Genomic DNA, 25,212 nt, shown 5'->3' with positions numbered 1-25,212 from the left:
TAGCTCTTCCTCTTTCAAAACTCTGTAATACTACCTATTTTTAAATAATTAAAACAATCAAAATAGCAAAAAGTTACCGTTTGTACTAACAGAACCCCAAATAAAACCCATTTATGTCACCACACATTCGTCAGGCACCTGGTAATAAAACCTATTAAGAAATACTCAGACGTTTTGGTTGAGTGGGTAAAATCCCCTTGGCGCATTGCCAAGCAGGTTCCTCGCCGTCAGCAGTACAATTTACAGTGTTTCACTGAGGCCTTAAGCACCCATGATTTGATTCTAATTTTCCGATTTCTAAAACCCTTTAGAATCTCCCTCCACCCACACGATGTGGCAGCGAGAAAAACCTCAATTGTATTTACATGTCAACGGTAAGAAGAGAACACATATTTTGCTAGGTCAACAAATCTGCAAGATCTCCACCCAAGAGATCAGTAGGTCCTTCCCAGTGAATCCTTCTAAGAGCTTGGGGACGAGTAGGGCTAGATAAAACCAAGCTGTCCTAAAGCTGGACCACAGGAGCGGATCGTGAAATCCCCTCCCCCAAGCGCCGCGCTCGGCCGCTTCTTTCTTCCCCAGGCGCATGCGCAGCGCACTCTCCGGCCACCGCACGCCCCCTTAGTAGGGGCTCGGAGACGCTGACGTCACCGTGCGGTCTGCAAGCAACCCTTCCGCTCCTTCAAGGAAAATGAGTCCACGGACCTTCGGCTTTTCTTAGCCCCCAGAAAATGTCCTCCCTCCTTCCATCCTAGTGCCAACAACTTCCCCAGCCCGTCTCCTTTTGGCCGCACTCCTCTGTACTTTCGTTGGACCGGGAAGGCGACAGGGAGGAAAACAAAGGGTGAAAGACCAATTCCGCGTAGTTTACAAGGAGTGGGAGAGTCTAGGAATCGGTCCGCGAGGGCGGAGCCGAGGAAGCCGGCACTTCTTCCTCCCTTCCCCTCCCTCCCCAGCCTTCCCCGCGAGCGGACGCGGTAGCGCATCTGTCTCGCTTTTTCTTATTTTTCCCCCCTTTCCCCTTTCTTTTTTTTTTTTTTCTTTTCTTTTCCCCCCTCCCCCCTTTCACCATTTCCCCTCGGAGGCGCTTTCCCCGGGCAGGGGCAGAGCCGGTCTCACCCCCCGCCTCTCCCCGGCCCCCGCCGCCCTATGGCGAGAGGGAGCCCCCTCCCCACCCGGGCTCGAGCGGCGGCGGCCTCAGGCCGGGGGTCATCATGGAACTAATTCGCTGACCGACCCAGCGGCCGCAGCCGTGCGTCCTGCTCGAGCGCCAGCGCCCGCGCCCCCCGACCCGCTTCCCCTTCCTCCCTCCTCAGTTGGCCCAGTCGTCCCGCGCGCACCGCCTCCGCGCGCCCATGAGAATGAGGTGGTAACGGGCCCCCGGATGACCCCGCGTCACCACTGTGAGGCCTACAGCTCTGCCGGGGAGGAGGAGGAGGAGGAAAAGGAGGAGAAGGTGAGGGGCGGGGGCAGGGGCGGGGGCGGGGGGCTCGACGCGTCTCCGCGGCCGGCGTCGATGCGCTGGGGCCCCGCTGCTCCCCCCGCGCCGCCCCCGTGGCAGCGCCTGTGGCCGCGCGCTGCTCTCCGGAGACCCACCCTCCCGCATCCCCCAGCCCGGGGAACCTCGGGGTCGCCCTCTTCGTCCTTTCCGGCCCAAACCGACCCGGCACCTGCCCACTTGAAAACGACACTACTGTGTTCCTTTTCGGGCCAATTTTTCTGTCAGCGAGTAACTTTTTTGGTGGCAGCGGCAAATTAGCTACTCTATAGTGCATGTAGGAGGCTCTACGAGCCTGTGTTAATACACAAAGAAGGGGACACACCCCCACCCTCAGGTTGAACGATTCTGCGGGGACACCAGGAGGATTACTAACTTTGCACAGCCGACTGAATGCCAAATGAATGGGGTGAACCTCCGGTGCTGTGAAATTCGGGGGAAGGCAACGTTACCCAGGGCTTGGGGCGGGTGGGTGGGGGGAATCCCGGGGAGGTGAGATTTGAGTTGTGCCCTAAAGGCTAGATTAAATAACTGGAATTTGAAAGGAGGACAAAGGGGCCTCCACTGGAGCTAGGGGGCTCCGTTACAGATCCTTTTGGCAGAAGTTGACAATTGGGTATCAAAACAGTGGAAGGTGTTTCGGGAGGTAGGATGGATTCAGACTCTGAAGGGGTTTGAACTAAAATGTTTATGTTTTATTCTGTTAGTGGGGAGCCACTCGACTTAGAGCAGCAGAGCATTACAGTAATGACGTTAAATAACAACACTTGATGAGGCTTATTATCTGCCAGGCATTCTCCTAAGTGGCTTGCAATTCACTTAATCCCCCCAAGGCTGGTAGTAGGAGCTTCATTTTACAGATGAGGAAAACTGAGACTCCACAAGATTAAAGTAACTTTCTCCTTAGGCAACGCGGCTGAAACCCAGTAGCCAGAATTGAGTCTGATTCTACGCTGTGTGGTCTCTGTCCTGAAAATGAGTTTGTTGAAATAACAGTGTTATCTGCTGCTAGCTTTTCCAGGTCATTTGTGGCAGATGAAATAGAAAGGATTGGACAAATAGATTAAGAAATAATGGACGGAATAGATTTGGATTGGCTAATCTGGTACCAGAGAATCTCCGACAGATTCTGAGCCCCTGTACTAGAAATTTCTTGATACCGATGAAGGGCCGACTAATACAGTCAGCATGTGTTAGGGAAGTTCAGTAAAGATGATCTGCAGTTACAGGTAGTTTATGTGGTAATGTGACATCGTAGTAGGAATGGAGCTTAGCATGTGTGTTGGTCAAGATTGGAAGCTGAGTGTGTCCGTGTTTTATTTTGATTGTGTAATACATTAAAAATGAATATTCATCTTCCTGTGTATGTTTCTTCGTCTTTAAAATGGGCTTTATGGCTGAAATGGGGTGTAGTAAGAAAAATAAACTAGAAAAATGCTTTTCACAATTTCATCAAATTGTGGGAACATTACATGAGTTAATATGGCATAGCGCTTTAAACAATAGGTAGTCAAATAGTAAGCACTCAGTGCTTTTACTTGTTAAGCTGTTTACAAGTGAAGCTATTAGGCATATGCTCAACTCTGGAGATTAACATCGAAGAATTCATTATTAGGAAAGGCAAGTTTACCAGTAGTCTCAAAGCAACTAAATGTAAAGGTAGAATTATGTCCAAGTACAGATGTTGGAAGGCAGGGCACAACTGTACAAATCCAGAGAGTCTTACAGACTGATGGCTACTTTAGGAAGGGAAGTATGAGCTAGAGGACATTTCAAGTTGAAACAGCAGTGCTTGTACAGCCATGGAGATTGGGAAAGAGCATACACTTGGAATTGCAAATATCTTTAATTCATTGTTTCTAGTGCATAAAGTCAAGGAGGGAATAGTAGAACTTCAGTTTCTTGTATGGCCACATTAATCCCTCCTTTCAGAAGAGGAACTAAGATTCAGAAGTCAGCACTAGTACAGGATTATTAATGGAATTGGTATGATGATGATAGCAAATACAATAATACATATTAGTGAAGTTGTTTACATTGTATACCCAGCACTGTGCAGCACTTTTCCTCAGAGGAGCACGGGGCCCTGTATGTATGTCTGTAATAGTTATGCTGTACAATAAGCCTTTTACAAACTATTACCTCAGACATTAAGCTATTTGATAACCGTGGAGAAAGGAGAAGCAGCAGCAATTGAGAGAATGGGAGGAGAAATGTGAAACTGGCGTAAAGTTTGATGTGTGTGGAATATGCCAACTAAAATACAGTCTTTTGTTATTTCCTGCTTTTCTAAAAAGGCGTGCAAAGTTGGATGTAACCAACAATAGGCATACAGTAACAAAACATAACTATATAGTTCTGTTAAAACAGTAAAATTGTATTTTAAATGTTTGCATTTTCTTAGCAGAATTTGTTAATCCAACTCAAAATGTGTTTTACCCATTAGAAAATAGGCTTGTGCACTGTCAGTAAAAGAAAAGCCAAGCCCATGCTTTCTGTATCATAGTATGTCTTACTAGTCTTGTCTTTTGTTCTCTCTTTATGTAGAACATACATTATGACCCTATACTGCTAAATATTTCACAAGAATAGTAATATTCTCTTACAGAATCACAGCAAAATTTTCAATTTTGGTAAATTTAGCATTCGATACATTGACTTGTGTAATCTACCGTCCCAATTATCTCATTTGACCCAATAATGACCTTTACACCATTTGTCTCCTTCCAGTACAGGATCTAGTTGAGGGTCAGGTATTGCAGTTTCTTTTTCCTTTTTTTTTTTTTTTTTTGAGAGAGATTGGGTCTCACTTTGTTACCCAGGCTGGAGTGAGGTGGTGTAATCATAGCTGACTGCAGCCTCAAGCTCCTGGGCTTACGTAATCCTCCCACCTGAGTCTCCTGAGTAGCTGAGACTACAGGCAGGTGTGTGACATCATGCCTGGCTAATTTAAATTTTTTTTTTTTTTTTTTTTTGGTGGAGACAGGGATCTTGCTGTGTTGTCCAGGCTGGTCCCAAACTCCTGGCCTCAAGTGCTCGTCTCCTGCCTCACAAAGTTCTGGGATCACAAGCAGGTGCCACCATGCCCTGCCTTCTGTCCTGTTTTTAAAAGTTTAAGGAAATTTTACCTCTTTTTCTTTGTTAGCTTTCTCTAGAGTGAGCAAAGAGTGATTCTTTTTTTTTCCTATTGATAATGCTGTATTGCATTGATTTCTGAATCTTAAAACAAGCTTGCATTCCTGGAACAAATCCCACTTGGTTATGGTATATAATCCTTTTCTTATACTGCTGGATTCAGTTTGCTAGTATTTTGTTGAGAAATTTTGCATTTATATTCAGAAGAAATACTAATCTGTAGTTTTGTAGTGATGCCTGTCTGGTTTTGGTAGCAGGGTAATAACTGGCTTCAAAGAATAAGTTGGGAAGAATTTGTAAAGATTGCTATTAGTTTTTCTGAAAATGGTTGGTAGAATTAACCAGTGAAGCCATCTGGGCATGGATTTTTCTTTGGCAGGGCTTTAAAAAATTAACTGTTTAAATCTTTGGTTTTACAAATACTCAGCTTTTTTCTTTATTTCTTTTTTTCTGTTTTTGTTTTTTTGGAATCATCTCACCAGTGCAGCTTTTTACTTCCTAAGTTTTGGTATTTTGTATTTCTGGGAACTGGACCATTTCATCTAAAATTTCCAATTTAGTTGCACACAGTTGTTCATAAATTCCTTTATAATTCTTTTTATTTCTGTAAGGTAGGTAGTGTCTTCTTTTTAGTCTTGATTTTAGTAGTTTGTCCTCTGTATTTTCGTGGTCAGTCTAGCTGGCTAAAGGTTTGTCCGTTTTGATCTTTTCAAAGAATCAGCTTCTGGTTTCATTGACTTTTCACTGCTGTTTTTGTATTCTCTACTTCATTAATTTCCATTCTAATATTTAGTATTTCCTTGATTCTGTCTTGCTTTAGGAACATTTTACTCTTCTTTTTCCGTTATCTTAAGGTGGAAGATTAGGCTCTTGATTTGAGATATCCTTTTTTAGTAGAGGCATTTTCAGGTATTAATTTATTTCTAAGCACTGCTTTAATTGTATCTGGTAAGTTTTGGTATGTTATATCTTCATTTTCACTTATCTCAAAGTATTGTCTAATTTCCCGTGTGACTCTTCTTTGACCAGATACCTTTGTTTTAAAAAAAGTTATTACAATATAAATATTTGAAAGTCATACTGAGGGCTTTAATTGTAGGCGATTGGAGAACAGGAATCCATTGAACTTGATATACTTCTTTTTACATGATTCTACTTCACGTGTCTCTCTCTGTACCCATCTAAACCCCCTAAAAATAATCTTGAAACCTAGTGAAGGAACTTGAGTCACTGGTGACAGTTGGTTGTTGGGATAGCTTGTGAAGGCTGGTGGATCCATTTGGTTGTAGCTAATGGCGTGAAAGAATTATTAAAGTTTTAAGGTTTTTAATAGGAGTTTGGAAGAAACCTTAGAACCTATGAAGTCTAATCTTGACCCAAATAGCTGTTTCTTCTAAATATCTCTTGACAGATGGTCATCTAGTTTACATTCCATTTCTTTTATATAGAGAAAGATTTTCACTGTGTTGCCCAGGCTGGTCTTGAACTACTGGGCTCCAGTGATCCTGCTGCCTTGGCCTCCCAAAGTGTTGGAATTACAGGAATGAGCCACAGCACCTGGCCTACATTCCATTTCTAATGTTAATACTTCTGTCTGCATTAGAAGAAATTATAGTGAGCTTGCTTACCAAATTGTTGAAGATCTGAGAAAGGCACCAAGGCAACAAAATTGGAATCTCAGAACATCTCAGCAGTATGCAACAGGGATAGAATATAACAAGATGACCTTTTTTCTTTTTTTTTGTTTTTTCTTTTTTATAAAGAATATTTTTAAGGTTGTGAACAAGGATGTGTCAAAAAAAAAAAGAGGAAAGTACCCAAACCCCACACACAATGGGTTGGGGTAGGTAGGGGTAGAACTGGTTTAACAAGGAACCTGAGAAAGTCTCTTAAGAGTTTTTGTTGACTGTAAATTATATCTGAATTGATACCGAGGTGTGGTCTTCAAAAAAAAAAAAAAAGCTAATGAGGGCCACAAGTGGTGGCTCATGCCTGTAATCCCAGCACTTTGGGAGGCCAAGGCAGGCAGATCACTTGAGGTCAGGAGTTCAAGACCAGCCTGGCCAACATGGTAAAAACCTGCCTCTACTAAAAATACAAAAACTAGCCATGTGTGTTGGTGCGTGCCTGTAATCCCAGCTACTCAGGAGGCTAAGGGAGGAGAATCACTTGAACCCAGGAGGTGGAGGTTGCAGTGAGCCGAGATCGTGCCGCTACACTCCAGCCTGGGCAACAGAGCGAGACTCTTGTCTCAAAAAAAAAAGCCAATGATTTTAGACTGTATTTATGGTAAAACTAAAGCTAATTTAGAAGAGGCAAAATACCGTGAGGAGCTATCGAAGTTTTCAGCTATGAAAAAGATGAATTGGTGAGCATGATAGCACCCTTCAAAGATTGGAAAGATTGGTGTGGAAGAGATTAGATTTTGGTAGGTTAAACTTCTGAACAAGGATGCATCAAAAAAAAGAAGGTACCAAAACCCCACACACAGTGGGTTGGTACAGGTTGGGGTAGAGTTTTGTTTTTGGTTGTATGTTTTTGTTTGGGGCCCCAGTGGTTGAAACTGGAACAATTGATTGGGTCTCTGTTCCATCGAAGTACTGTGCTGTGGACACAGTGAGTAATAAAAAAATGAGGACACTTGGACACAGGAAGGGGAACATCACACACCAGGGCCTGTTGTGGGGTGGGGGGAGGGGGGAGGGATAGCATTAGGAGATATACCTAATGTAAATGATGAGTTAATGGGTGCAGCACACCAACATGACACATGTATACATATGTAACAAACCTGCACGTTGTGCACATGTACCCTAGAACTTAAAGTATAATAAAAAAAAATATATATATATAAAATGATATTGACAGATGTGACTGCATAGGGATTTCTTTATTTAGAGACAGGGTCTCATTCTGTGCTGGGGCTGGAGTGCAGTGGCATGATTTTGGCTCACTGCAACCTCAGCCTCCTGAGTAGCTTGGACCACAGGCACGCGCCACCACGCCTGCCTAATTTTTGTATGTTTTATAGAGATGGAGTTTTACCACGTTGCCCAGGCTGGCGTCAAACTCCTTGACTCGAGCAATCTATCCTCCTCAGCCTTCCAAAGTGCAAGGATTACAGGCCAGAGCCACTGCGCCTGGCCAGGAATTTATAACGTAGTCGGGGAGTTAACAGAAAGCTGCTTTATGACATGATTAAAGAATCAAGAGTTTTTAGAAGAAATTACCTTTGAGATAGGTCTTTTTGGATTAGTATTAGTTCTTTTTCCTCTCTATTTACCCTTTGTCGTCTTAGTATGAAGATATTTTATGCTAATTATAGAAGATTTGCAAAAACTCAGGCGTTTAAAGACACAAAAATTAACAAAATCATAATTGAGTTAACCAGAATTAGTCTCTAGTAAGTTGAGAAGCAAGTAGGTAGCATATGTGGAGTGGTACATAGGAAAGAAGATAGTAGCTAGAGTTGGGATAGAATGTGGAAATTAAAGAAGTGGTTTGCTATTTTTTGTTTTTCCAAATTTTTTATTTTTAAAAAAATTGGAACTTTTTACATGTTAATTCTAGATATTTAAAAAAATTCTTAGAGCCCATGAATCTAAGTATGTAATACAGGTACATAGTTTACAGGTATATAGTTGAGAAAGTCAAATTGTTAGTGAAATTTGTAATGAAAAACAGCATTCTCCTATGCTAGGCCTTTCTCACCCTTTTCTTACTCCGCAGAGGTTAACTACTCCCAACTCTTTCCTCCTTGTCCCATTATTTAGCATCACATTTTCAAACAACTTGCTCTACTGCTGTTTTTTGACATTTCAGTTTGAGATATTTATGGATTTCCTACTATGAAATGTAAAGATGTGGCTTTTATTTTACCCTCTTCCAATATCCATGGTTATGTCTCCACATCCTCCCAATGTAGTTTTATCATATTGCGATCCCTATCCAGTATTTTCATTATTATTGCTGTATAAATATTGTGATATATTATTTACTTTCTTAAACTCTTTTTTCTGAAGTTAATTACCTTTTTAGTTGCTTACCTTTCAATAAATCCAACTAAGCCTTTTCACATTCTTTTTTGTTTTTTGTTTTTTGTTTTTTTTTTTGAGACGGAGTCTTGCTCTGTCTCCAGGCTGGAGTGCAGTGGAGCAATCTTGGCTCATTGCACCCTCCGTCTCCTGGGTGCCTCAGGTTTCCAAGTAACTGGGATTACAGGTGCCTGCCACCATGCCTGGCTAAGTTTTGTATTTTTAGTAGAGACGGGGTTTCGCCATGTTTTGTCAGGCTGGTCTGGAACTCTTGACCTCATGATCTGCCTGCCTCCACCTCCCAAAGTGCTAGGATTACAGGTGTGAGCTACCGTGCCCGGCCACATTTTCACATTCTTTAGCAGTTTCTTAATCCAATTTTCTACACACAGTCAAACCTCAAGTCTGTAGTTTGCTGCTTTTTTTTTTTTTTTTTTTTTTAAACCTAGAAGCCCTGCACAGTGGCTCACCCCTGTAACCCCAGTGCTTTGGGAGGCCAAGCCAGGAGGATTGCTTGAGGCTGGGCAACATAGCAAAGCTGCATCTCTACAAAAAAAAAAAAACCACAAAATTACCTGGGCTTGGTGATGTGCATCTGTAGTCCCAGCTATCTGGGAGGCTGAGGCAGGAGGATCACCTGAACCCGGGAATTCGAGGCTGCAGTGAGCCACTACACCACTGTACTCTAACCTGGGCAACAGAGTGAGACTCTTTCCAAATACATATAAACATAAAACCTAGAGACATTTCTCTTGGACTCTATGTTGTCTTGCACTGCTAAACTTGCTATTTAGACATGCTGCTCATTTTAGAGTGCTAGTCAATGTACTGTGGAGCTTTCTAGGTGAGCACTGTTCAGTAGAACTTACTGCATTAATAGGAATGTTCCTTTTCTGCACTGTCTGATATAGTATCCACTAGCCACATCTGGTTATTGAAGTAAGGCTATTGTGACTGAAGAAATAAATTTTTTTTTGGTTTGTTTGTTTCTGAGACGGAGTGTCACCCTGTTGCCCAGGCTGGAGTGCAATGGTGTGATCTCAGCTCACTGCAACCTCTGCCTCCCAGGTTCAAATGATTCTCCTGCTTCAGCCTCCCGAGTAGCTGGGATTACAGGTGCCTGCCACCATGCCCAGCTAATTTTTATATTTTCAGTAGTGACAGGGTTTTACCATGTTGGCCAGGCTGGTCTCCAACTCCTGACCTATTGATCACCCGTTTCGGCCTCCCAAAGTGATGGGATTACAGGCGTGAGCCACCATGCCTGGCCAATTTTTAAATTTTATTCAGCTCATATTTAAATATCCACATGTGTAGCTAATGGATACTGAATTGGAAGCACAATTTAAGATGATTTCATACTGGAGGGGATGGTTTCATACTGAAGAAGTGGGAATGGGCAGGATTTAATGTAATATATTTTCTTTTTAATGAAGGAAAAATGTTAGTGGCCCTTATCTGATTAGGTTTTTAAGAGGAATGTTTGGAATAACTACTTCTATGAATTCCTGGTAAAAAAGCCAGTAACAAAGTTTTGACAATTTGAAACAGTAATAACATGTTTTTATCAGAGTCCAAAGGTTCCATCAATTACGTGGCCTTGTTTTTATTCTCTTTATAACTGAATTTCAGATTTCAAGTGTGAATGTTTTAGATAACGGATTATTTTGGTATTTTAATATGATATTTTAAAGAGCTATAAAATCCTATACTGCCTCATAGCATTCTTATTTTGTTTTATGAGTTGCTTAATTAGTACTTTATATAATACTACACTTATTCTATAACTAATTTTAAAACTTATTTGATTTTGTAGGTAGCTACATCAAGCTGGGTAGCAGGCAGATCCAAAGGATATCATGAAGTTTCCAGGGCCTTTGGAAAACCAGAGATTGTCTTTCCTGTTGGAAAAGGCAATCACTAGGGAAGCGCAGATGTGGAAAGTGAATGTGCGGAAAATGCCTTCAAATCAGGTAATGATTTTTCTCTTAAGACAGATGAATTTTATTAGAAATAAACATACCACTGCCATACGTAATAATATCTTGACACTACATTGGAGGAATGTGTGCCATTTAAGGATGTGCTGTATTTGAGAGACATCTCCCTGTTTCTTTTTTATGTAACAGGGTGTCACTGTCAGCCAGTCTGGAGTGCTGTGGCATGATATCAGCTCACTGCAACCCCTGCCTCCCGGGCTCAAGCGATCCTCTCACCTCAGCCTCCTGAGTAGCTGGGACTACAGGTGCATGCTACCATGCCTGGCTAATTTTTTGTATTTTTGGTAGAGATGGGGTTTCACCATGTTGCCCAGCCTAGTCTGGAAGTCCTGAGCTCAAGCAGTCCACCAGCCTTGGCCTCCCAAAGTGCTAGGATTATAGGCATGAGCCACCATGCCTGGCCTCTTCTTTTTTAAAAGCTCCTGCTCCAACCTTTTCTTTCTGAAACAAGAGTTAACTGTTTTTGTTGACCTGTTTTGTTGTTACCTGAGTTACAGCTTTAGGAAAATAGTTAGGTTTGTTTTCTTTCGTCATAATCTATACTAACAGTAGTAACCTTCTTTAGATATACAGTTTATAGTTAGCCACAGAGGCTGAACATCTTCATACCATTGTCTTTAGTCAACTAAAAACCTACTCTTTCATCAATAGTGGTAAGGAGTTCATGTGAACTACTAAGGTAATACCAATGTTGGAAGCTTTTTAGAAGATAGCCAGTTGGTCTCTTAACAACTGTTAGCTGCATAGTTTTTCTTTTAGAAATTTTATACTTCTGTCATATATAATTATTTTCACAAATAACTGTGAACTTTATCCACTCCAAAAGTTTATTGTATAAGATGTCTTATATGTCTTTTATCCTTAATATCTAACATGGTGTTTGGAAAATAGAATAGTGGTCAAATGTTCTTTCAAGATGCATGAGTGAGTGAATGGCAAATATGTAAGTTCCTCATGTGTTGTTTTAAGCTATCCTTTGCTTATTGGTTTTGAAAGTATATATGCCTTTTTAATTCAATTCTAATTTTTCCTACTTATATCATTCTTTCCCACAAGCTAAAGAAATACATTCTTCATTTACTGTTACTTGTCATTTTGCAAACTGATTAGTTAACTTGAATGAGGAGTGTTTATATATATGCTATCTCATTTAATATCTCATTTAATCCTTTGAAAAAGTAGGCGGTAGTCCCAGTTTGCTCAAGACTTTAATAAGTAATAGAATGATAATTTGGGCTGGACGCAGTGGCTCTCCTGTAATCCCAGCACTTTGGGAGGCTGAGGTGGGCAGATCACCTGAGTTCAGGCGTTCAAGACCAGCCATGGTCAACATGGCGAAACCCCATCTCTACTAAAAATACAAAAATTAGCTGGGTGTGGTGAGTCATTCCTGTGACCCAGCTACTTGGGAGGCTGAGGTATGAGAATTGTTTGAACCCAGGAGGCAGAGGTTGCAGTGAGCCGGGATCACGTCACTGCACTTCAGCCTGGACGACAGGGTAAGTGAGACTCCGTCTCAAAAAAAAAAAAAAAAATTATAATTCAATCCTTTTTCTAAGGTAGTCCTCTTCCTGTGATATTGTGTGTGTGTGTGTGTGTGTGTGCGTGTGCGTGTGCGCGCGCGCATGTGTGATTTTTAGATTAGTTGGGAATTCAAGTCATTTAGCAAATGTCTGCTGAGTATCTGCTATACTCTAGGCACTATTCTAGGTATTGGGGATACAACAGGAGAAAATAAATTCCTGCCCTTATGTTGTGACATTCTAGTGAGCCTCAAAACTTTTCTATAGCTGCTTGTAGGACGATTCCTTCCTCCTTCTGCTATCTCCTTGAGTCAGCATGTAACCAACAATAATATATTTTTACAGCCTGGTCTTTGAAGGTGATATTCTACCTAGATTGTAGTATATTGCTATATTACCAAATAATCTGACTTTTTTTTTTTTTTTTTTTGAGAAGGAGTTTTTTTTTTCTCTTGTTGCCCAGGCTGGAGTGCAGTGGCATGATCTCGGCTCACTGTAACCTCGGCCTCCCGGGCTCAAGTGATTCTCTTGCCTCAGCTTCCCAAGTAGCTGGAATTACAGGCACCCGCCACCACAGCTGGCTAATTTTTGTATTTTTAGTAGGGACAGGGTTTCACCATGTTGGCCAAGCTGGTCTCGAACTCCTCACCTCAGATGATCTGCCTGCCTCAGCAACCCAAAAGTGCTGGGATTATAGGCGTGAGCAACCACGCCCAAATCTGGCCTGTTTCTGTAGGTGATTTAACAAATACTGGTGTGGTAATACCAGAGAACAGAATAGTATCAGAACTTCTGAGAGAGATCCACTTCTTAAGGATTTGCCTTTAGTAATGCCAAGTAGAAGCCATATTTAATACTTGTAAAATTTGGGTGGCCTTGGTCTGGTGGGGATAGGAGTTAAGAATAAGGGTAAAAGGCTATAGGGGCTTGAGTTGCTTGCCAGGGTAACCCCCAGGGACACTTCTCTATTCTATTTTTTTTTTTTTTTTGGAGACAGTCTTGCTCTGCTGCCCAGGCTGGAATGCACTGGCGCGATCTCGGCTCACTGTAAGCTCCGCCTCCCAGTTTCACGCTATTCTCCTGCCTGAGCCTCCTGAGTAGCTGGGACTACAGGCACCCGCCACAAGGCCCGGCTAATTTTTTGTATTTTTTAGTAGAGACGGGGGTTTCACCATGTTAGCCAGGATGGTCTCGATCTCCCGACCTTGTGATCCGGCCTCCCAAAGTGCTGGAATTACAGGCATGAGCCACCGCACCCAGCCCCTTCTCTATTCTAGTTCTAACTCTTATTTTCTTCTAAGGGACTGGCATTTTTTTACCTCCCTTTCCACTGTTGCTCTGACTTTTCTAATTTTGTTTTGAAGTGTTGGTAAAAATGGAAAAGTAAGATATTTTTAAGCTTTCTCTTATGCCTTTTTCCTCCAGTTTCCTTCTAACTTCTCCCCCTGCCCCAACTATATTTTGAAGTCAGTCTCTCACATAATTCTTGTTTAATTTGCATCCCCTATTCCCTAATTTAGGACAGTGTGGTCAGGCAAGAATATTATGCACCTGTCACTCACCTTCTATGTGTTTCTGCCACACTCTGCTTCCCTTATGACAGCACAAAGTATTATAATTTTCTGGTGATTTGACTGTGAGTTTCCCTGAGGGGTATGGTTGTGTCATTTTTGTTTACTTGCATATAATAGACTCAAAGTAAGCATTTAAGTGAATGGTGATTATCATTTCTTTATGATTCATTCAGGTACCTTACTGTGTTCTTGGCGCTTGCAGAGAACTTCTTTTATATTATGTAATAGTACTTTCAAGTTCATGATAATTTTGTTACATGAATTTGGGGAAAACACTGAAACTGGTCAAAGTGGCACATACTTTCAGGTGTTCTCAATTTATTTTGCCAAAGTGCTTTTGAGTTACAAAGATAAAACCCTGCCACAAATTGTTTATATACAGATGATTTTCAGTAGAATTTTAGAACTCTAAGGAATCTTAAAAACAGGTTAACAGCTTTTCTAGTCATTCTCAAGTGGAGTTTAGGTTTGCTGCTTCCTACTTCATCAAAGCCAAAAGCAAACATTTTATTTTATTTTTTTTTCTGAGACAGGGTCTTGCTCTGTCACCCAGGCTGGGGTGCAGTGGCTCCATCACAGTTCACTGCAGCCTCTATTTCCCAGGCTCAAGTGATCCTCCCACCTCAGCCTCCCAAGGAGCTGAGATCACAGGCACGCACCACCATGCCTAACTAATTTTTTTATTTGTGGAGATGAAGTCTCACTGTGTTACCCAGGCTAGTTTCAAACTCCTGGGCTCAAGCAGTTTTCCTGCCTTGGCCCCCTACAGTACTGGGATTACAATTGTGAGCCATGCCCAGAAATTTAATTTTTAAAAAAATGTTGAACGTAACGGGTGTAATGAGATGCTGTGGGAACATAGGAAGGTACTCAGCCCGACTTGAATTATCAGGAAAAGTATCTGATGGGGAGTAACATCAAAATAGCTCTCAAGAGATACATAAGAAGGCAGGTGAGATAGAGAAGCGAGTGCGTTCCAGTCAGAAGGAGCAATATGAACAAAGGAGCAGTAACGTAAAATAGCAGGGGCAAGGAAGGATCATCAGTAGAAGTTACTACTCTTACAGCGTGAAGTTTAAGACAGAAAGTGATGGAAGACGTCTGAGGTTAGAGAGGTAGGTCATAGTCGGGCATGGTGGCTTACACCTGTAATCTCAACACTTTGGGAGGCCGAGGCGGGTAGATCACAAGGTCAGGAGATCGAGACCATCCTGGCTAACATGGTGAAACCCCGTCTCTACTAAAAATACAAAAAATTAGCTGGGCGTGGTGGCGGGTGCCTGTAGTCCCAGCTACTCAGGAGGCTGAGGCAGGAGAATGGTGTGAACCTGGGAGGCGGAGCTTGCAGTGAGCCAAGATCGCGCCACTGCACTCCAGCCTGGGTGACAGAGCAAGACTGTCTCAAAAACAAAAAACAAAAACAAAAAAAAAGAGGTAGGTCATAGATTTGTATGCCATGCTGGGGAATTGTACTTAATCTTTTAGGTAATGGTGAACCTTTTAGAGTTTAAAGTTGGGGAGGTTGTATATTATAAGGAGGAGACTAGCAGCATGTGGAATATAATATATATACAGAATATATATTAATAGCAGTCTATATTTTACCATGTTTGATCAATCCATTATAAATTCTCTTTAGGATTATTTGTTCAACTACTGAATCCTTCTAATCCTATTTAAGCAGTCCATATGAGAAACAGTTCACCTGATGGAGTCAGGAAATACTGTTTTGGGCTTTTTCTTTTTCTCTCTCATTCTTTATTTTAGAGGAATAGGAATGAAATGAATTAGGCACAGAACTTACTATTTGTAATGCTGTCATGATAATATTACTGTTTAGTACATGTTTGAATTGATTTGAAAAAGTGACCTTAGACTCAGTATTACTTCAGTTAAATTGAGTCTTCTTAAACTGTTATCTTTTGGATTTTAAAAAAATTATTGCTGGTTTTGGCTAGTGATGATAACATTGGCTATGCAGGAATGTTTTTCTTGGCCCTGTTGTTAAATTTTACTATCTGGTATATGGGCCAAACATAGTGGCTTACACCTGTAATCCCAACACTTTGGGAGGCCGAGGCAGGAGGATTGCTTGTGCCTGGGAGTTGAAGACCAGCCTGGGTAACATAGTGAGACCTCATCTCTACAAAAAGTAAAATTAGGCCGGGCACAGTGGCTCATGTCTGTAATCCCAGCACTTTGGGAGGCTGAGATGGGTAGATCACTTGAGGTCAGGAGTTTGAGACCAGCCTGGCCAACATGGCGAAACCCCATCTCTACTAAAAATACAAAAATTAGCCAGGTGTGATGGCACAAGCCTGTAATCCCAGCTACTTGGGAGGCTGAGGCAGGGAGAATTGCTTGAACCTAGGAGGCGGAGGCTGCAGTGAACTGAGATTGAGCCACTGCACTCCAGCCTGGGTGACAGAGCGAGACTCCATCTCAAAAAAAAAAAAAAAAAATTGCCGGGCATGGTGGCACGTACCTCTGGTCCTAGCTACTTCGGGGTGCTGAGGTGGGAGGATCACTTGGGCCTGGGAGGTCGAGGCTGCAGTGTGCCATGGTTGTGCCACTGTACTCCAGCCTGGGTGACAGAGCAAGACCCTGTCTCAAAAAGTATATGGAATATTAAAGTTCAAAGATATTGTCATGATTTCTTACATGACTAATTGTTAACAGTGTTTAACTTCATAGATAATATTTTGTAAATTTGTTTTTCTGACATTATTAGAGAATTGGGTAGTTTAGAGGCAGGAAAGGAGAACTAATATTTGAGTACGTTTGCATTCCGTATATATGCTTTACATAAGTTATGTCATTTAGTTATAACTATATGATAATCTCCATGTAACTGTATTCTCTTTTTTTATGTTACCTTTGTGATTCTTCTTACAATCATATGTTTCTGTTATTGTTTAATGCCAAACACCAAATAATGTCATTATTTAATGTAATCTGTCATTCAGGGATTTTTTTTTTCTCCCATACCCCACATTGTATCTCTAACTGAAGGTTGGAGTTAATGGTGTTCTTGTTTTCATAGCTACTGTAAGTCATCGTTCCTTTCGTCTCCCTAAAAGCCTCCCCAGTTTCATCATATAATATCACCTACCTCTCCTGGGAATTTATTTCCTTGTTGTTGATGTGTTTGGCTGGCTTAGTTAACATTACTTTTCCTTATTTGTTGTGGCATTTTGGATAAAAGCTCATCTTGATAGGAATTTAATTTCTCTTGAATGCTTAACTCTTCATCCAGAAGTCTTGTGATTGGCTTTACTTGGTTTTCAGGGATTTTTATGGATCCTTAGTCCAGAACTAGATCTTAAAGTAGCCTAGATACAGAATTACAGCTAGATACGAGGAATAACTTCTAGTGTTCCATACCATTGTAGGCTTACTATGGTTAACTTAGGAAATACAAATGAACTATGATAACAGAATGATAGCCCATTTAAAAAACTGAAATCAATATTAATAAGTGAAAGTTACCAGGGGCAACAGATGAATTATACATTTAGAGATGATGAGAAAAAATATTGAACAGAAGGAAATCAACCTGAAGTAAATGACTATTTTGAAAGATTTCCACAAACACAAAACGTTGTTTTAATCTTCCTACATATTATTTGAGTATTCTCCTTACAGCTCTTTCAAACTGTTTGAAACTACAGTTTGAAAGAGCTGTAAGAATACTGAATGTTCCCAAAATAAACAACCGGTTTTATTTTTTTAATGGTGACTCCAAAACTCAAGAGTAAAAGTTTTCTAATCACTATTACTTTAAAGTGTGTCCCTGCTAAAAATTAAGCCTATACTCAATAGGCTTACAACAACAATAAAACAATAATGTTTTGTGTTTGTGGAAATTTTTCGAAATAGTAATTTACTTCAGATTAATTTCCTGTTCATTATTTTTTCATCATCTCTAAATGTATAATTCATCTGTTGTCCCTGGTATCTTTTACTTATTACTATTGATTTTAGTTTTTTAAATGGGCTGTCATTTCCATTATCATAGTTCATTTATATTTCCTAAGATAAGTTAATGGCTACTTGCTGCGGGAGAAATTCACTATATTTTCTTAATCTTAAGAGGTGGGGGAACTTAACTCCAAATTACTATCAGTTGATAATAGTGTTACTTAAACTTTAAAATGTTATATTCTCTGAGCACCTAAATTTAATTCAACTATGGATATTTGGTGAGATGACATAGTGAAAATTTTAATAAAGAGTAGGAGAATATTGGATATTGATATTAAATGTGATAACCAATACATAAAGTTTTATTTTCATGTATCTCAAGTCTGATAGATTTTGAATAACCTTAACATTTTTAAACATATTTTGTAGTATTACCTAACCTTTTATGAGAGAGAATTCTAAACATCGCTTGATGATAGCTCAAACTTTGTCTTCTGTTTTTAAAATTGTTCCCTTATAGAATGTTTCTCCATCCCAGAGAGATGAAGTAATTCAATGGCTGGCCAAACTCAAGTACCAATTCAACCTTTACCCAGAAACATTTGCTCTGGCTAGCAGTCTTTTGGACAGGTTTTTAGCTACCGTAAAGGTAAGTGTTTTAAGGTAGACTTACATATAACCTCATTTGAGTGTACGTATGCTAAACTAGAGGCTATTAGTAAACATTCTGTAAGGTAGAAAGAAGTGGAGAACTTTGCTGGAGAATGATGTATGTACCCATAAGAAGACATGGTGATGTCTTCTGCTATTGTTTATTTTTATTTTTTGATAGTTTCGCTCTGTTGCCCTGGCTGGAGTGTGTCTGCCTCCTGGGTTCAAGCAATTTTTGTGCCTCAGCCTCCCAAATAGTTGGGACTGCAGACACGTGCCACCATGCCAGTCTAATTTTTGTATTTTTAGTAGAGACAGGGTTTTGCCATGTTGGCCAGGCTGGTCTTGAACTCCCGATGTCAAGTCATCAGCCTGCCTTGGCCTCCCAAAGTGCTGGTATTACAGGCATGAGCCACCACTCCCGGCTTTCTACTATTGTTTAAAAAGCAGAAGTGTTTTTGGAAGTGTTCCTAATAGTATTCTGTAATTTTCTTTTTGTTACAAGTATTCATAACTTTTTAGCCTATGAAATTTTTTATCTCTTGATTTTAGCACAAACCATATAGCATCAGCAGAATACTTAGTCATTTTCTAACATATCGGTGTACAGAGGTGGACAAGGAATCAGACTAGAATAAAGTATAAGCCTATTGCACGTTTTTCTCTGTCACTACTTATTGAATATCCATACCGTGTGTGGCTTTCTGAAAAACATGAAGTGCTTTCTACAGGCTTACTTCGGTATATAACAAGATGTCATAAAACAACTTTGGTATATTTTTGTTGAATGACAGCATACAAATGATTAGGTTTTATATTGTCCCCATTGCTATGTCATTGGCTGTGTCAAGTTAGTAAGTAGGCCCTCAACATATTTAAAGCAGGAAATGAGCATTTATTTAATGGCAAGGCATGAAAAAGTAGCATAGTATTTAAACTGTAGGCATTAGTATGCAAAAGAATCTGTAAACTGGGGAAACTGTCAATTAAATGCTTTATTAGGTATACAAAATAGAAGCCAAATAATTACGGAGTGTAAGACTGAATAGCTGCTCAGTTTCAAACTTCTACTCTTAAGAGACTTACTAAACATGACAGGACCCAATAAATAAGAAATATGAAAAAAATGAGATATTTGGCAAAATTCTCTAATTATTCCAGAAATTTCCCCAACTTTGTTTCAGATGTTTAATAAACACAGCAAGAAACTCATGATAGAAACTACAACAATGTGTTCACTAATAATTTTTGAAAAATGTACTGTCCAAGAAAGGACACTAACCTTAAACTCATCTTTCTGTGGAATTAGCTGTGAAAAGTAGGTTAGATGTAGTAGAGAGGGAGGGAGGAGTGATGTGGACTTGTTGCTGAGATAAAAGTAGGCATTTTTCAGATTTCCCAGATTGCAAGCAGTTAGCTTTAAAAAATGTTTACATACACAAAAAATTTTTTAATTTGGGGAATATTATTTATTAAAAACTTCTAAATCAAGCTTTTTTTCTGCTGGATAGAAATGAACTTTGGTTAATTGGCTTTGGTTGAACTTTGAGCAATGGAATTGATATTTTTGTAGAATATCATATGGCTAGGATTGTAATGTTAAAAGTTAGCTCTCAGGCCGGGCACGGTGGCTGATGTCTGTAATCCCAACACTTTGGGAGGCCGAGGTGGGCGGATCACGAGGTCAGGAGATGAGACCATCCTGGCTAACACGGTGAAACCCCCGTCTCTACAAAAAATACAAAAAAAATTAGCTGGGTGTGGTGGTGGGCACTTGTAGTCCCAGTCCCAGCTACTTGGGAGGCTGAGGCAGGAGAATGGCATGAACCCAGGAGGCGGAGCTTGCAGTGAGCTGAGATCATGCCTCTGCACTCCAGCCTGGGTGACAGGCCAAGACTCCATCTCAGAAAAAAAAAAAAAAAAAAAAGTTAGCCCTAGACACACTTGATCTTGCAAGTGTACTTTCCTTCCTTTCATTACTGCTCTAAAGCTTTTTAATAAACTTCCTTTCCTGTTCTTAAAGTTAGCTCTGATCTAAAAAGTAATGAGTGGCAGTCACATTAATTGAATTCCATAGTATTTTGTGTATACCTGTTTCATCTGCATATCTAGGTTTTTAAAACAGTTACAAAAAGTTAAACTATTTTTGAAAAATCACTAAAGTTGCTTTTTCCCTCTTCAAAATTTTAGGCTCATCCAAAATACTTGAGTTGTATTGCAATCAGCTGTTTTTTCCTAGCTGCCAAGACTGTTGAGGAAGATGAGGTAATAAATCCTTTCAAGATAATGTTTCTTCTGTGAAAATTTCTCTCCACATTTATTAACTTGCTTCGTTTGCTAAAACAAAAATCATAAATGAGTTTCTTTCTGCCCTTTTCTCCCTGTCCCTGTTCCCCTTTGCTTTGGATAGAGAATTCCAGTACTAAAGGTATTGGCAAGAGACAGTTTCTGTGGATGTTCCGCATCTGAAATTTTGAGAATGGAGAGAATTATTCTGGATAAGTTGAATTGGGATCTTCACACAGCCACACCGTTGGATTTTCTTCATATTGTAAATATACCTGAAGTCTTTTAGTTTCTTATTTGAGTGTGTAGTTTTCGGTAAATTAAAAAATAGATTGCCTACTCATTTATTTTGTACTGGAAATAGGAAAAAGAAAACTTGATATCCAAGGAAAAATTATAAATTAGTATATATGTCATATGACTGAAGCTTAAATCGCAAACTTAGAAATTGAATAGGTTAGACTGGGCACGGTGGCTCATGCCTGTAATCCCAGCACTTTGGGAGGCTGAGGCAGGCGGATCACTTGAGGTCAGGAATTTGAGACCAGCCTTGCCAACATGGTGAAACCCTGTCTTTACTAAAAATACAAAAATTAGCCGGGCATGGTGGCAGGCGCCTGTAATCCCAGCTACTCGGGATGCTGAGGCAGGCAGGAGAATCGCTTGAATCTAGGAAGTGGAGGTTGTAGTGAGTCGAGATCACACTACTGCACTCCAGCCTGGGCAACAGAGTGAGACTCTGTCTCAAAAAAAAAAAAAAAAAAAAAAGAAATTGAATAGGTTGCATCAATTTCTATATGTAATTTCCTAGATATTTAAATAAAGTTAAAATGATGTTCTTGTGATTTTCAGTTCCATGCCATTGCAGTGTCAACTAGGCCTCAGTTACTTTTCAGTTTGCCCAAATTGAGCCCATCTCAACATTTGGCAGTCCTTACCAAGCAACTACTTCACTGTATGGCCTGCAACCAATTTCTGCAATTCAGAGGATCCATGCTTGCTCTGGCCATGGTTAGTCTGGAAATGGAGAAACTCATTCCTGATTGGCTTTCTCTTACAATTGAACTGCTTCAGAAAGCACAGGTAGGTGTCAGTCTAATTAAATAGTGTTCTTTTTAAGTTTTTCTATTATTGGAATACATAGAGTTACCAAACTAAAAGACATTTCTCATGTTGTAATGGCAAACCGTTCTTAAGAGTAGACAAGAGTAAAGTATATATTTTAAATTTACGGGCTAGATGATCTCTTTTCTTCATATAAAACTTATATAGTATTTTTAAGATTCCTTTTAACCATTTCTCTTACTTATTTTTAAGAATTCTAAAATGTTCATAAGATTGTCAATACCATATTGTCCTTTAGTTTTTTGTAAAGAAACTTCCTAGCTACATCTGTAGGTTTTAATGTAGTACTTCTTTACTTCACTCATTTTATAACGGATGTCAGGAACAAAAATTAGAATAAGTTGCTTTTTAGACAAGCAAATAATTTATTGTTGGCTAGTAAGTGAAGTATTTATACCAAACTGGCAGATAGAAGCCACTTTCCTGAAAGAGGTTTTGCCCTGGCAGTTCCATTATTACCTAAGATTAGTTTGTAACTTGTATCTACAGATTATTATAAAATGCATAGGTTGATAAATTATCAACTACCTAAGTATAATGTAAAGGTTCAGTGGAGAAAATTCTCATTCAAATGGAAAGTTGGTGAGAGTGCTGTATGTTAGCAGCTACTTTGAGAGAAGGCTTACTGGTTCTATTCATGTCACCAAATAGAACTTACCGAGTTTAGATCTGTGGCAAACCATTTTCCTGCCAGCTGAATCCATAAAAGACTCATGAACCTACTTTCCCTTTATATGGCTATTTATTCTTATTTAACAGTAGTTATTCTAATTTGTTTTATTGGATTTTACTTAGAAGATTGTGAAATTCTAAGCTTAACATTTTGCAATAAACTAATTGTAGCAAAGAACTGCAGTTATTGAGCTAAAAATTTAGATTATTATAAAAGAAAAACATAATAGTTGAATTTGGTGTTTTTCTAAGAAAGTTATAATTGATCTTATAGCAAACATTTTAAGAAGTATGTCTGAAGAAAATGAAGCAGGCAAAAAATTTTTTTTTTTTAAACAAGTATGTCAGTGCTAGAATTTTAGGCTCTAGTTTGTGAGCAGAGGGGAGCTCAGTCTTTTCATAAAAAGGTTGCTGATCAGAGCAGTATGTTAGCTAGAGATCTACCTATGTAGTGTGACATGGGCTGTTTCTTGTTTTGAAGGGATATCTTAATTGTCTTAGATTGAAATAATTAAATGCTGTAATGAGAATAAATCCTAGGAGGTAGTTGCTACTTAGAATTTTTAGAAATTATGATAAATCACCATTTAAATGAATAATATGACACAGAAAATTTACTTTGCTCACCCTGGAGTGTTAGAAAGAAAAGTTGAATATTAATCACTCACATTAGACTGTGAAGTAGAGGAATAGGCTTAATAGAAAACCTCCTACATTACAGTATTTTTATTGGAACAAATGACATCTCTCTAAATGCCTTCTGACTTGTTCTCTGTGCTTATTCAAGATAGTACAGAAAAAGATTGCTCTAAAGTGTTAGTGTCAGAGGACAGATTTTGAAGCATAAATAATAATGTTGTAAATAGCATGTGTATTCTGTAGCTTTGAGATCATGTTTTCCTAGTGAAAAACACGGAAAATCTTTTGTAAGTTTTCTGGTGCTAGAGGAAGAAAGTATTCACTGAAACTTTTTTTTTCTTAGCTGAAGGAGTATTACAAACCTGGGATTTGAGAATCTTTGGAGAAATTATTTCATTCAACTCCTTTATTTTATAGTTCTGGTGTAGGGAACTGGAGACTTTCTTAGAGCTGCGTAGAGCTACTTAGTAGTGATTTAAAAGAACCAGTGCTTTTTTTCATACCACACAAACCTTAAAAATTCTAGTTCAGTGGTTTTCATAATTTGTTTTAGAAGTGGAACCCTTTCCCAGTCCCCCTTCCCCAAAGAAAATCTTGTACACACACAATCCCAGAATATAGAATAGAAAAATGGAGCTATACTTGTGTTTAAGGGCAGGTCCCCACTCAACATAGCGTTTTCCCTTCCATAGCTAGAAATCTACCTATGTAGCGTAGGTTTAGATTATATTATGTAGGTAGTGTTTGGACGTAGTTTGAAAACGAAATACAGTGAATTTTTTTTCTTTTTAAGAGATTTGCCCCATGTAGTATATAATTGCAGTGGGGAAGTTAGTGAAGAAAAGGAAGGTCATAAATCTTGGTAGAGACAGACTTTTGGGACTTGTTCTAGCAGTTCTCCTCTAACACCAACCCATGTGGTCCAAACATGGATGGCTCCTAGTTCTTTAGGACTCATTTCTGTTTTTGCTAAGTTTGCTGTGTTCAGGTGGGGAACACCAGGTCTAATATCTTTGTGTTTAGACGTGTGACAAGGCCACAATATCAGATTTCTTCCTAGTTTTCTGTTTTTAGCATAGGAAATTCTTGCATCAGATTGATGAGATCATGCCAAAATTATTTGTGACATGATTCCCAGTGTCTTGGTTTGAGGAGAGTCCATCACAGACATACCATGCTGTGAGGAGGCCACTCTCACTAGTTCTGCCTGAGCCCCCACTTAGACAAAGTATGGTGAGTGTTCCCAGGTTTGAAAGGCAATCTTCCTTTTGTCCCTGTTAACCTCCCACAACTACACCCCCTTAAGCTCTTGCGCCACCTGTTGGTCACCATTCTGGGATGGCTAAACCTCTTTCTCTCCTTAGCCTTCTTCTATCTACTGTGTTGTGTGGTTGTGCTCACGTCCTCCTCTTTCTGACTGATGTGGTCCACCCTGATAAACTCAGGCTGTTAACTCTATCTAGATTAGTGTGGTGGTCTTTGTAGTTCCTAGCTGGGCAGTAGTCAAAGTACATGTTCTAGTTTAAAACTAGAGTAGGTGCAGCCATAAAACAGAACAAAATCATGTCCTTTGCAGCAACATGGATGCAGCTGGAGGCCATTATCCTAAGTGAATTAACGCAGGAACAGAAAACCAAAACCACATGTTCTCACTTAAAAGTGGGAGCTAAACATTGGGTACACGCGGACATAAAGATGGCAACAGTAGAAACTGGGGACTACTAGAAGGGGGAGGGAGGGAGGGGGGAGCAAGGGTTGAAAAACTGTTGGGTACTGTGCTCACTACCTGGTTGACAGGATCACTTGTACTCCAAACCTCGGCATCATGCAATATATATCTAGGTAATAAACCTGTACATGCACCCCCTAAAAGTAAAAAGAAGCAAATTAAAAAAAAAAAGAAGCAGCAGACCCCTCCCCACCAGTCTCCTGGTTCTTTTTGAAGGTGGCTGTGGTCAGACTATTCCAGCAGGTTCCTCAGTGCTTCATGCTGTTCACCAAACCTGGATCCATCTGGACCTACCATTTATGTCATTTATTGTTATAAAAAAAAATACATATTCTCTTGACACCTTATAATTAGAGTTCATTTAAGTCCTTTTTATCAACTCCATTAGAGTACTTGTCTGGTGTCGAGAGTTTTGGTAGTTC

The 25,212-nt window shown here is 39.8% G+C and overlaps 1 protein-coding gene across 2 annotated transcripts in view; it reads left to right on the top strand.

The window, feature by feature from the left end:
- Positions 1–634: 634 nt before the first annotated feature.
- Positions 635–25,212, top strand: part of CCNI (cyclin I) — a 29,117-nt gene continuing 4,539 nt past the window's right edge. Inside the window, exons 1-6 of one of the 2 annotated variants that reach the window (XM_054486808.2) lie at positions 635–1,456; positions 10,484–10,640; positions 18,209–18,337; positions 20,530–20,604; positions 20,750–20,890; positions 21,478–21,708. In XM_054486808.2, coding sequence (XP_054342783.1) covers positions 10,527–10,640; positions 18,209–18,337; positions 20,530–20,604; positions 20,750–20,890; positions 21,478–21,708 — 690 coding nt within the window. In that variant the 5' untranslated portion in view covers positions 635–1,456; positions 10,484–10,526. The remainder of the gene's footprint in view (positions 1,457–10,483; positions 10,641–18,208; positions 18,338–20,529; positions 20,605–20,749; positions 20,891–21,477; positions 21,709–25,212) is intronic. The other variant, XM_054486809.2, reaches the window with a different exon arrangement.

Source organism: Pongo pygmaeus, chromosome 3, assembly GCF_028885625.2.
Source record: "Pongo pygmaeus isolate AG05252 chromosome 3, NHGRI_mPonPyg2-v2.0_pri, whole genome shotgun sequence".
Taxonomy (NCBI): domain Eukaryota; kingdom Metazoa; phylum Chordata; class Mammalia; order Primates; family Hominidae; genus Pongo; species Pongo pygmaeus.
The sequence above is the reverse complement of the archived record's forward strand: the minus strand, read 5'-3'. Positions and strand labels throughout refer to the sequence as shown.